The sequence below is a fragment of the Protopterus annectens genome, chromosome 13.part0 (genome assembly GCF_019279795.1).
Source record: "Protopterus annectens isolate FY-2018-M chromosome 13.part0, PAN1.0, whole genome shotgun sequence".
Lineage (NCBI taxonomy): Eukaryota > Metazoa > Chordata > Ceratodontiformes > Protopteridae > Protopterus > Protopterus annectens.
Window position 1 is genome coordinate 767,663,385 of NC_056747.1, and position 14,154 is coordinate 767,677,538.

The 14,154-nt window shown below is 42.9% G+C and overlaps 1 protein-coding gene across 1 annotated transcript in view; it reads left to right on the plus strand.

Moving 5' to 3' along the window:
• Positions 1 to 14,154, plus strand: part of NSRP1 (nuclear speckle splicing regulatory protein 1) — an 884,562-nt gene that overhangs the window by 706,920 nt on the left and 163,488 nt on the right. The window contains exon 6 of the mRNA XM_044054474.1: positions 2,391 to 2,499. Within this exon, the coding sequence (XP_043910409.1) occupies positions 2,391 to 2,499 (109 nt within the window). The remainder of the gene's footprint in view (positions 1 to 2,390; positions 2,500 to 14,154) is intronic.

Consider the following 14,154-nt stretch of genomic DNA (forward strand, 5'->3'; position numbering starts at 1 on the left):
CATATTTGCTGCTTATTGTATATTAGGGGTTTTAAAATTGAATCCACATATTTGGCACAACCGTACGTAATTGACCCACGACCGTCTACTATAGGTCTAAATGGAGGGTCAGCAACTCTCTTGTGGATCTTGGGTGTGCCAAACAGGGCCGGTGTTCTAGGAGCCAACATTTTCAAAAAGTTAAACAAATCTATGTCTATAGCCCTTTCTAACAGCAAATCATCTAGAGTCTCTCTGATTTTCTTAAAAGCTATATTTATTTCGTTCAAGCTGACTATGTTGTAAGTTGTAGTGTCTAAGTGCTTAGTAATAGTTGTAACATATACAGCATGGTCCATAAAGACCAGTCCCCCACCCTTGTCTGGCTTCATTACTCTGATATTACAGTCTTTGAGTAATTGGATGAAATCACGTTCATTATTATTTATATTGATACTCTCCTTCTTATTTTTATTTGTGTGATTACTGAGAGATCGAAAGTCGATCTCACACATTTTTTCAAAACAGAGGATGTTAGGATGCAAGGGTGGGTTAAACAAGCTAGGCACTCTAAATGAACTGTTGACTAATGAGGTAGAACCCAGTAAGGCAGTCAGATTGATTTTCCGTGAAAATAGTTTGAGTTCAACAGTAGTATTCACCAGATTCATGTGGGAATCAGGTATGAAAGTTAACCCCACTGCAAAAAAATCAGTGATGTCTTGGGGGATAGTCAAGTCTGTGTAATTATAGATGTGAAAGTCCCCTCTTGTATTTGTTAAAATTTGTGGGTTTAATATAATGTATATATTTTGTTTCACTCCTAGCTATGTCATCTCAGGGCTCAGCCTTCCACTCTCAGTTGGCATGAAAGCTCTGAAGGGCTTGCACTCAAACCTGTCTTTTTAGGCAGCTCAGCTCAAACTTCCTAATGGTTTGAGAGTGTGGAAGATGCCCTGAAGCTTTAGAAAATCGATGGTAGTTATATCCTTTTCAGGATATAACCAAGTATAGTTACGGTTGCTGCAGCAGTGATCATTGAACAGCTACTGTTATGGCAATTTACTGACATAACTGTACTATCTTGGTGGAGAGACACAATACATACATTAGATAGTTTTTTTCTGCAAGCATGGGTCTATTAGCGTAGGTAGTCTAATTGACAAGGCTGTGGAATGCATCCTGTCTGACTTCATAAACTTTGGTATCAAAAACCTCATTCAGTTGTATTCCCAACAGTATAGGTGTGTCAAGAAGGTAGCATGTCTACTTAGTTTAATAAATTTCTTTGAGAAAGTCACTGTGACACTTGATAGTGCCACTCTGTCCAAACATCCAATCTGAATCTTGCCAAGTGATTAAACACCATGTACTGGTATTGTAGCTAAGCTAGAGCCTTAAAAGACTCTTGTATGGTCAGATGTATAGCAAACTGGCTGAAAGATAGAACCCACATAGTTAATGTAGCTGGCTTCTTTTCAGAAATATTGAGGGAAACTAGTTGTATACGTCAGGGTCAGTGCTGGAACTGCTTGTTTTTGGTATGTACTTTTTTGACCTTCAAACAACAAACTTTGACCTTTTTTTAACTAAGTTTGTAGATGACTACAAGCTAGATATTACTTTCATGTCACTACAGCTGAGCCTCAGAAAAAAGGCCAACATTAAATGCAGAAAAGTTCACTATTGTCTTATTGGAACAGTTCTCCCCATGAATATAAGATATAGACTGCACCCTACTTTAGACTGTCAGTAGAAGTCTTGGTACCTGTGTCAGCAACTCTTCTTCAGCCACCATGTCATCCAGACTGAAAGAATCTATCCCTCTGACCACAGCATTAACTTGGCCAGTCATGAGTATAGCACCCCCTTTGACTTGTATATATCCAGACAGTTGAAGCAATTAAAAGGCCCTAGAGGTTCCTAACTAAAAAGATTAATGGGTTAAAGACTCTGGGCTACCAGGAGAGAATTGAATCCCTGTTCCTATATGAGATCTCTTGCAAGCTTTTACATGAAGATCTATGTCTTACAGTCCATGCATCAAGGGCCCAACCCTCTTTGATCTCTTGCAGCTCTGCAAGAACAGTAGCTGTACATATGCCAGAAGTAAAGACTTCTCCACCAACGAAACAATAAAAAATGCCGGAGAAATGTATTTATTACCCCATCTCAGGAATAAATTGTCTGGGCGTGGCAAGCAGAGTGGCATCCTTCCATCCTTCAAATCAAACTTTGATGACTGGATGAGAAGTATTCAGGGGATCTACCCACCATATAGTTCTTCTCAAAGATCAGCTGTTATGGTTAGTACTCAAATGAGCCATTATTTTCCCTTTTTAATGTGCAGTTATGTATTTCAGTATGGGTAAGTAAAGGTTGCTTCATGTTTCTCAAACTTTGTCTTATAGCTGCATTGGATGTGACCAAACAGAGGGACCTGAGCGGTTTTTACAGGCATCTCTTAAATCAGACTGTGGGTGAGGAGAAGACCCCAGAGTGCAGCCTCCGGGGAGCAGGGTGAGCTATATGTTCATGTTTGTGTGTTTTTTGGTTGATGTATTAATTTGAATATGAGTTGAATAACTGGTATTTTTTAACATAATTTGATAAAAATTACTTTCAGATATATTTCTGCATGTTAAATTTACAAAAGGCAAATTGTAGTTGACAGGATTTTAAAATTGTAGAAAGAGCTGTGTCAGAATAGTTAGAAAGTAATGGATTGGTTATAACTGATCAGTTGAGCTGTATAGGCATTAGTTTTATGATATACTGAACACACAGCTATGAAGGGAAACTGGCAGACTCTTTAAACTGTTTTAGCCTTTGTCAAAGTGATCCATAATGAATTTGGAAGAGAATAGAAACTTATTTCTTTAGCATTGATCTGCCATTAAAGAGCGATAAATGTTGGCAGGTTCCCTATGATTTTTTAGGGTAGATGCCCAGAAAGGCCATAGATCAACAGAACAGAGGTTTCCAAAGTAAGATCACATCTGAGTTTTCACACTAGGCTGACAGCATTGATTCAGTGCATGTCATTCTGCTTTCTTGGCTTCCCAAATTTATTGATGAGTCTAGTGGATGTGGGGAGTCAGGGAAGAACTGGGTACTTTCAGGAGTTCTCATCTCAGATAGAGGTTGATGAGAGAATTGGTACTGCATAGCCACTACTTGACAGAGGCCAGGAGCTGTGAAGAAAACATCTGCAATAGCCAGGCTCAGGCAAGTCCCGCAGCAGCTGGAGGGCACATGCAGGATTGTCAATGCCTTTTGCACAGCCTGAACGGCAAGAGAAGAGAATCCTCTGCTGCAGGGGCATGCTAAATTAAGATCTGTATTGACCAAAACCAAACCCTGTCTAGTTAGCCCTTTGTCTCTGTATAAAAAGAACAATACTACACCTTTCTGTCTCAAAAATATAAACTGTGAGACAGTCCCCAACTCTGCATGGAAAAATAGAGAAGGCACATACTTGAAATGAAAAGCTGTAGGTATTGACTGTATGATCCTGGGAGCAGGAAGAACTGTGGCAGGTGGCTGATTAGAGGTTTGTGGAGCAAGCTTAAACCTTGGAAGTCGCATTAACCAAAATCCAGTAAAAAAAAATAAATAAATAAAACCAGCGTGCTGGAGTTGAAAGAGTAGACTAGACTAGATATATTTGCAGATATTTCCAATGGATTGGGAGAGTGATGGTTGTTCTAAGTGTAAGCATGACTGTAAAGGAAGTTTACCAGTGGGAGGGGTTATTTAGTAAAATGGATGGTTGGGACAGAAAAGATGGACATGGAAGTAGCGTCAGTTGGATTCATGTTAATTTATCAAACAATATTTCCCCAATGGACAACAGTGTGAGAAATAGTCACTGAAAGCCGCTTTCAATGAATGCAACAAAAGCTTTTTTTTTGCAGAGGGACTAACAATCCTACCCCCCATTCACCCCCCCCAGTGAGGGGGTAGAGCCTCAGCACACACCCTAACTTATATATGCCAACTCCAAGGTTGTACAAGAGTAGGGAAAGGGCAACAGCTACTGTTTTCTGAAAGTGGCTTTCAGAAGAATCTCCCTCATGCTGCTGTTAATCAGCGAAACAACAGATGTGAAGTTGTTAAATCTCGCAGTTTATTCTCACTGATGGGTTCGGAGCCGATCCTCTGCTCCGACATGGCCGATAGCAAGTTCAAGGTTTGCCAGTAGCTCGAGACCAGCCCCTTATCCCACAATGCACTGCTGGAATTACCTCAGATCTAGTTTGCTGTGGCAAGACAGATCTCGGTGATCCAGCTAGCTCGGACCATTTTAGAAACAAATCAACAGCAAGTCTTTAAAAAGTTTTCTTTTTGTTATATATATATATATATATATATATATATATATATATATATATATATATATATATATATATGTATCTAGTGTGTGTTAGTTCTGTTATGTTTAGATAGTTTAAATAGTTTAAGAATTAGGGCCTTGTTGGCTTCTTAGTTTTTGTGGGTCTTTAGCCCCCTTTTCCTACTATTAATCCCTTTAGTAGTTAGGCTTTTTCTGTGGGCTTCTTAGCCCCATATTTGTATTATATTTATATATATATATATATATATATATATATATATATAATACTTTTGTGGATAGTGCCCGGTTTGGGCTTAGTTGTTTGTGAATCTAATTTACTGTTTTTCTCTTCAGTATGTCAGATGATAAGGAGAGATCCCACACAAAATCGGGATTCAAAAAATGCAAAGATTGTGGGCAGAAAATATCCGTCACTGACAGACGCATTCAATGTGTCTACAGCCTGGGGGCCAAGCACCTCCAAGACACATGTAGCATTTGTCACTCCTTCTCTTCAAGAGTCCTCTTGGAGAGAAGGAGGAAACTTATAGACAGGGGATTGCTACAGCAATCTTTTTTGGAAGTTTTGAGTAGCCGTGAAGGTGCTAGTACGTCCTCCAAATCCAAGTCATCAGATAAGGTCTCCAAAAAGGCTAAAGTTTCAGAAGGAGGGTCATCGGTTCCACACTCATCGGAACCGAGTGTACCTTTGATTCAGAGCCAGCTCTCAGTATTGGAGCCAGTCTCTGAAGTTCCTTCTTCACCTCTGCTCCAGTCAGCACCTTCAGTGCACTCTGCTAAGTCCTCAGTCAGCCTTTCAGATTTGGACATGGATCGGCTAGTGCAGAAGCTTTTACAGGCACCAGGACTTGCCAAATTGTTGTCGGCCCCGACCAGCTCGCCGGTGCCGAAGATCGTGGAACCGGACTTGTCTTCTCCTCCTCCGAGCCGTACTGGACTCTCGGAGCCGAAGGAAGTTGAATCGATGGTGGTTGAACCCTTGGAGCCAATACCCGCACCGGGGTTATCGGCTCTGTCTATTCGGAGGTCCTCTGCGCCGACGCTCTCCCTTCGGGTCCGGGGAGGATAGTCACACCGACTTGTCGGTGCTGACTCTTCCTCTTGGGGCTTCAGCTCGGATGAGCTCAGCTCCTACCTCAGGCTCGGAGCCCAGGGTTTCGATGCGGGAGGATCGTACGGTGCTCTTGGGTCCGTCCACTCCTTCTCATCGGAGCCGTGGTGCCTTCGATCCTATGAGGAGAGTTTTGTATCCAAAGACAACGTCAGCATCGGTTCAGCTTTCCCTCTCCCCTCAAGCTCTTGTGTCTACTTCTGCATTTACCAACCCCTCTAAGCGTAGAGACCCCGAGCCTCAAGTACCCCCACAGGGTGTCCTCTGCTGTTCTGAGACCTCTCCAGATCCTCCCACTGAGGAGATGCCCAGGAAGAGACTGTGCAAGAGGAGGCACTTAGACTCCCCACAGGAGTCTTTGACATCTGACACGGACTTAGATGAGTCAGAAGGGTCCTCTCGATCCCCCTCTGAGGATATCTCCTTTGCAGAGATACTAGAGATCCTTAGTCAGAGGGGCGATTGGCAGTCCAAGACCCCTACTGAAGATGAGTCTGTGCTCTTGAAGGCTTTTGGGTCTCAACCTTCCACTTTTTGGGGGTGTCTGCTTTACGACGAGCTCATGGAACTGATCTCTCATAAGGCGTGGGGGTCAGACCCAACAAATTCATATCTGCCCCAGTAGATAAGCCATTTTTGACAAAAGGAGTGCCTGTGGATGCCATGGTGGTGGCTACAGCCACCAAAAAGGAAGTATCTGAGACATCCTGTTCTATCCATCCCCTTAACAGAGATTCTAGGGTTATGGATAGATATGGGAAGCGCATGTTTAGTTCAGCGAATTTTTCTCTGCGATCACTGAACTACTTGACCCATTTTACAAGACTACAGAGAGATCTCCTGAAAGAGCTAGGAGATACTCTCCAGGGTACAGTAACTACAGGAGTGGCCGACAAAGTCAACGCCCAGCTCACTACCCTAAATTCAGTAGTGAACTCGTCCATGCGTCTCATATCCTATGCAGCTGATGGTTCGAGTAGAGCCGCTAGTTCGGGCATTGCTCTTCGCAGACAAGCCTGGATACGTCTCTGTTCCTTTGCAGAACCCTTCAAGTCTTCCTTTATTAATACCCCATTCGATGGCTCATCACTGTTTGGGCCCAAAGTAAAGGAAACTTTAACCAGGTGTGAGAAGGAAGGCAAGACTTTATCTGCCGTTGGGGTCTGTTTTTCCACTTCTACTCGGCCATACCCCAAGGGGCCTGGGGGGGGGAATGTGGTTTGGTAAAACTCAGGCAGCCTTTCAGGGCAAACGTGGTGAAACCCCCTCTAGAGGCAGAGGAGGGGGTTATAACGGAAGACGCCGCCCCATGGCAGAGGGGGTCCGCAGCAACAGGGTGACATGGGTCAGTTCTCCGGTCAGTCCTACCAGCGCCCCTGAAAGGGGGCCCGACTGTTCGGCTCTGGAGGCAGTCGGGGGTCGCTTGTCTTTGTACCCGGAAGCCTGGCTAAACATAACATCGGATACTTGGGAACAAAGCATCATTTCCAGAGGATATTTCATCCCGTTCTTTACCCCACCCATTCCTATCAAAAAAATCCCAGATGTTCCACCCAATCTCAGGGAACAAGCAATCATAGAGGTCCACAGATTGCTAGAAAAAAGAGTCATCCAACCAGTCCCAGCAGGCCAAATCGGATTCGGAACTTACTCAAGATTCTTTTTGGTACCAAAGAAAACAGGGGACTGGAGACCTATCTTGGACCTCAACAGACTAAACAACTTCGTAAAGAAAGAGAAGTTCCGAATGGTCACGCTTCAGTCCATTCTTCCCTTTTTAGGGAAAAGTGATTGTATGTGCTCCATAGATCTCAAGGACGCATACTATCACATAAAGATGGACAGATGCTCCAGAGATCATCTGCGCTTCCGGCTGGGAGCCACTCATTACCAGTTTCGAGCCCTGCCCTTTGGTCTCACTTCAGCCCCCAGAGTGTTCACCAAATGTATGGCAGTGGTCACGGCTCACCTGAGGCATCTAGGATTCCAGGTGTTTCCATACTTAGATGATTGGCTCCTCACCGCTACCACCAGGCATCAATTGACTCAGGTAACAACAACAATACACTCTGACACTCTGCCATCAATTAGGCATTACGATCAACTTCGAAAAGTCTGCCTTATTGCCATCTCAGCATACCGTTTTTATAGGAGCAGAGTTAGATACCTCAACCACCACTCTACGTCTCCCTTTTGAAAGAGTCTCGCTTCTCCGCCAAAACGTCAGCTCACTGGCATCAAAAAACAAAGCTACAGCAGCGGAGCTATTGAAAGTGCTAGGTTTGATGGCGGCAGCAATCCTGGCTATACCACTCGCAAGGGTGCATAGGCGAATCCTTCAATGGCTCCTCTTCGCTCAGTGGTCTTACCAGAAACTACCAATGCACCACATGATTCTTATGGATTCTTGCAGGAGAGACCTTCGGTGGTGGTTGACATCTCTTCATGTTACAATAGGAAGACCCTTTGCCCCCCCCCCCCCCAGTAGCCACTGTGACCACGGACGCTTCCCTGATAGGGTGGGGGGAGCATTTTCAGGGAAAGACTGCCCAAGGCACATGGACAGATCAAAAATCACATCTGCACATCAATGTTCTAGAGCTGAGAGCGGTACTTCTAGCGTTGCAGCACTTTCAGGACTCTCTCCCTCTAGGGACTAGACCGACAACATGTCAGTAGTCTGGTACTTGTACAAGCAAGGCGGAACCAAGTCTTACCCGCTTTGTCGAGAAGCCCTCAGGGTTTGGCAATGGGCTGTGTCGTCTCAGCGTTTTCTGTTAGCAGCGCACATCCCGGGGAAATCCAACGTCATAGCGGGCAAGCTAAGCAGGGCAATGTTACTCCTTCATGAGTGGTCTCTCAAACAACAGGTTGCGGAGTTGATTTTCCACAAATGGGGCCAGCCTTGCTGCAACCTTTTTGCCAGCCACTTCAATTCAAAATGCAGAAGCTACTTTGCCCTGATACCACCTCCGGGTCATCCCCCGAGAGATGCACTGATGCACGATTGGCCCCTGGGTCTCCTTTATGCATTTCCACCCTTCCTATTAATACCCAGATTTTTACAGAAAACAAAATCGCTGGGAAGGAAGGTTATACTCATAGCCCCCTACTGGCCTCGACAGATTTGGTTTCCATTTCTCCACCATCATCTGTTGGAGGATCCATGGATCCTGGACCCAGTTCCGGACCTTCTGATGCACCCGTCAGGGGACCTTCATCCTTCTCTGCAGTCCCTGAAACTGACTGCTTGGCTAATCCACTTCCCCTAATTGCCAGGCTTCATTCAATTTCAAAAGATACAAAACAGATTCTCTTGTCTTCTCACAAGCCATCTACCAGGAAACTATATGGCAGTAAATGGAAAAGGTTCTCAATTTGGGCCAACGCGCAGAACATTGACCCTTTCTGAGCTCCGCTATCTTCCATTTTGGAATTTTTGACAAAAATTTTTAAGGAAGGGGCAGCAGCTGCTACAGTTCGATTTCAGTTAGCTGCTATCTCAAATTTTCACCTTGGTCTTGATGGCTCAAATATTATGAGCCATAAATTATCCAAAAACTTCCTTAAAGGCGTTCTTCATATGAGACCTCCGATCAAAATTCCCTTTTCTCCCTGGAATTTAAACCTTATGCTGTCTCAACTTATTCTTCCTCCCTTTGAACCAGCTTTTTCTTGTGCTTTAAAATTCTTATCTTGGAAAACAATTTTTCTTGTGGCCATTACGTCTGCCCGCGGAGCATCAGAACTTCAAGTATTATCCATCAGACCACCCTACATGATCTTCCATGCTGATAGAGTATCTCTCAGAACAAACCCCTCATTTTTACCTAAAGTCTGTTCGGAGTCAAATATCAGTTAGGTCATTGAACTACCAGTGTTCTTCCCCAACCACTCTAACAAGTTGGAATATATGCTGCACAAACTTGATGTTCACAGACAGCTCAGATTTTATCTTGACAGAACTAAGGATATTAGGAAATCAGAACAACTTTTTGTATCCTTTTCAGAAGCAAGAAAAGGCAATCCAGTGGCTAAAACAACCTTATCTAAATGGTTATCCGATTGTATATGAAAATGCGAACATGCCTTTAACGCACAAACCAAAAGCTCATTCTACCAGAGCTGTCTCTACCTCTTCTGCTTTTCAAGCTAAATTGCCCCTTGATAATATTTGCACCGCAGCTACTTTGTAATGTGTGATAAAGGCACGAGGCTTAGACCAAGTAGATAAGGCTTCTAGGGACAGGTCTTCCTTTGGTTCTACTGTACTGAAGAACATACTCCCATGAGCCACCCAGGGTTGAGGGTGCTAGGGACGCTACCCATCAGTGAGAATAAATGGCGAGATTTAACAACTTCACATATAGAAGTTATGTACTTACCATAACGTTCCATGTGAATTGTTTATCTCGCCTTTATTCTCACGTCCCTCCCTCCTTCCCCCTCCTGGCTGACTGTTGACTTAGAGGCTAGTGCCATTCTGGTTATTCAATATTTCTTTTTTCCCTTTGGGAACTGTTCTTCGTAGATATATATGAGAGTATGTATGGGTTGTATATATGTATATATATGTATAGACTATTATTCACAGCAAACAAGATCTGAGGTAATTCCAGCAGTGCATTGTGGGATAAGGGGCTGGTCTCGAGCTACTGGCAAACCTTGAGCTTGCTATCGGCCGTGTCAGAGCCGAGGATCGGCTCCGAACCCATCAGTGAGAATAAAGGCGAGATAAACAACTCACATGGAATGTTATGGTAAGTACATAACTTCTATTTCACCAATTCTCACATTCCCCATCAGGTTCATAAGTGAAATTTTGGGATGAAATGGATAGGCATTTGCAGCTTGTGATGACAGTAGTAACAGGAGAGTGATGAATAGAGAACAGATTGACCTATGCAGTCTTTGTAGAATTCAGCATGTGATAGGTGTCTTTGGTTTCGCATACCTACACTCCGAAGAAGTATCCTCCATTGAGTAGCTTTTCTTTGATTTTGATATAGTGGTTTGTCAAAACTACAGTGACCTTGTATGGAATGAACTAGTAGTGCATCGCACTATTTTTTTTCAGTTTTCCCTCACTATAGTGGGATTATGGATTTGGTATATAAAAGTTGGGGTATGGGGACTTTGCCCGCATATTGGGGGGGGGGGGTCCATGGTTTTGCAAGAAAGAAATTTTTTTTATGTTTTCATATTTTTTTAATTTACAGTGTTGCAGTATTGCAAAGTCTTTGAAGTGTGACTCGCTGTACAATGAGTCAATCAAGCATAGGGAAATCCTTTGGCTTGGTGAGCCATATTTTTTCAGTAAATACTTTTTTTTTTCATCTGCCAGTGCACTCTAGATTTCTGCATTAAACTTCACAAACATGTGCACTATGAGGTTACATTGTATTTCTGTTCCTGGTTTAAAAGACATCATCTTACATGATGTAGTCTGTCCACTTCTATGTAGGGGCTAGTTAACCATGGACAGCAGTTGCTCATGACCTTAAAGATGCTTTTAGGCTGTAAAACTCCCTCCTTAACTCCTATACTGCACCTCCCATGGTCTTTAGGTCTCATTTGCTGCTTTAGCATTGAGATATGCTAACAGGCTCATTTGGCAGTGTTTTTTTTTAACCTGTTCTGGTATTTATGAAAGAATGTTTCTTAGTCAAATTATTTGACTTTCCATGTCAGAACTTTCCATTTTGGGGGAAATTTCTGATTGCCTTGGACAATTGCCTATTTAAATTTTGACAAAAACTGTTGGGTAGGTTGTAGCATTCATTCATTCCCCACTCTCATTCAGGCTGCTGTTGTGGTCAGTACTATTACCGTTTTTCTTGTCTAGTTTAAGGCACTTGGGTTGTGTCTGTAGGCAGTTGTGGGATTTGCAAAGTTAACATTTATTTAAAGTTTCAAGTTATCACCTGTGGTTGTTAATGTTGCTTGTTGTATGCTTTCCATCATGTGGGTGTGAATAAGACAGTGTGTTACCCTCTAAACAAAAAGGAGAAAAGTTTGAAATAGTGTGGGAATGCTGAGGAATCCAGTCGATCTTCCCCACATGCTCCAGAATTCGCTGTATAGATTTTTCTCATCTTGAAAATTCTCCTATGGCTAGATCTTCTAAGTGAGTGTCTTCTTTAAAAGGAGTCTCTTCTTTAGAGGTATCTGTTGTTCCAGAAGCTCCAGTCTGGGAGATTTAGTAGTTTCTTCTCTGAGATGTAATTAACTGAATATCTGGATTCAAGACTTTCCCATACCCTCTACCATGTTTATAAATTTCCCAGGTCTCTTCTCAGTCCCTGACTTCATACAGATTAGGAGAAGGTTATGAGGGCAGTCATTAAGATGCAAATTGAGATGGATATCTTTTCCTCTGCATCATTATCCATGGTGGCAGGAGAAGACCCCCTTCCTTCTACCACTGTTGTGTCTTTTCTCCCCTTTGTGGATACTTCAGAGGTGATATTGTTACTACCAATGCCCCCTTCTGTATTGGCAAACTGAGTGCCAAATCATTTACTGATAAAGGTTACTAAGCCTTAGGTTGTTGGCAGCAGTTTGTCAGCACTGATTTCAACTTCAGTTCCCTCAGCACCATTGTTGGTTTTAAGAACAATGGCCTTCGATGTCTTGGCACTAGAGCCATCTTTGGTGCTGACATCAGTCTCAGTGCTGTGAGACCTGCTCCGGCTCCTTCAATGTCATCATTTTCAGCTACAGTGCTGATGGGTATGCCAGCCTTTTTGTTACTGGACTTTATTTTATGAAGTACACAGAGACAGAATATGATACAGAGGCAGCCCAGTGGTTGGTTAGGACTTTACTGGAATTGGCATCATCATCATCAAATTTTCAGTTCAGTATGCCTGACAATCTTACATCTTGGCCTTATTTTCTCCTTGGACAGGCAGAGGCATGGAAAACCTGTACATGGACATTACTGCAATATCCAGAAAATTCCCTCCTTCTCACACACGAACAAGACCACTCAGCAAGTTACCTGGAAGAAGCAGTGCAAAAAGTAAATACCTGGACTCCCCTATAGAGTCCTCCCCACATACTGATTTATAAGGGGGAGGCTTCTTCAGTATCCCCTTGATGATCCATATTTGTGGAGATCTTGGAACTGATGCAACAGTGGGAGTCATGGCCAACTGACTAAGTGCCCTTGGGGGAATAGAGACTGTAGAAGGTGTTTTGATCCTCTCCACCTACTTTTTGTGTTGTTCTACATGCAGATCTCATCTCTTTTTCTGGTCATGCAGAGGGCTTGACGAGACAGATGTCACTACACCTATTTCAGGAAGACCAGACAAGATCCTCCAGCCTCACATGGACTGTGAACATTGCCCCCTTTTACTGGTTCCATTGTAGTGACTGCTGATCTAAGAAAAGAGCCCTCAAAACAGAGCTTAGTGGTCATTCCCCCCAAACAAGAAATGTGATACATTAGACAACGTCAGGAAGGATGTATATACGTGTGGTATCTTTTCTGTAAGGGCTGTTAACTCCATGTGACCCATTTTCAACTCGTCTTATCTAAGAAAACCCTCAGGATGCTAAATTACATTGTCCCATGAAAACCTACAGTGAAGGCTAGTATCCTAAATGGATAGCTTAACTAACATATCTGTCCTTCTATCTGTGAGACTGTTACATAACGCATTAGAGTCTTTGCACATAGTACCAGAGTTAATTTATACCTATAGATATCTAATCTTCTTTTTCTTCATCTTCCAATATCCTCCTCCACTTTGCCTGTAAGTTATACCCCTTAATTCCCACTTTTCACTTTTTCTTAGTCTTTTTCTCAGTCACAGTTATCAAGATCTATAGTTTACTTGTACAATAATTACACTGATAAGACATTTCTGTATTTAAATTGAGTGTACATGTTGTATATACTGTGACATTGCTGTTTGCCTATTATAATTGATTGTGCTTATTGCAGTCACTGTTCTAGTTATTGCAATTTACCATAGTGTATTGTCCTTGATGCCCAGGTCATGTTTGAAAAGGGTCTTTGGACCAGATCACCTTACCTACATAACAAATGTATGTATGTATGTATGAATGAATGAATGTTTAAATTCAGCTAGGTCAGCATTGCCTATTGTCATCACACTTAAGTCAGACATAGCAGCTTCATTGACAGCTTTATGACATCTTTCAACAGCAGAGCCCTCATAATGGCTCATCTGTGTTTGCGCCTCCAGTGGAGAAACTGCAGAAATGAACAAGAAAGGAAGGCACTCAGAGCTGGAGTAAAGTTCTCCCTTCTTCAGAGAAAGTTCCAGCGAGGTGACATCTGAGTCTGTCTTGGGTCAAGGATACTTAGGATCAGGGTCTGCTCTCCCTGTGTCTCCACTAAGGCTCAGAAGGGTCTGCTAAATCAAGTTTGGTGTCTTGTGAGAGCTTGAGTCACAGATTTATTACTACATGCTTAGGGAATATGACAATGCTTTTGCCTGACCCAGCATAGACCTGTCATATTCATTATGTTTGGGACCAAGGGAGGTTCTTCTCAGCTAACACCTGGCATGTGACCTTTACTGCTCACTTTTGTGCAAGAGTGCCAGCGTGTTCACCATGGATTCAGTTAGTGGGTAGTTGACTGTGTTGCATGTCAGGCTTCTTTGAAAAGTCTGGGGATCTGAAGGCTATTGTTTCTGGGAAGTACAAGGAGAGCATGTCCTCCTTACCT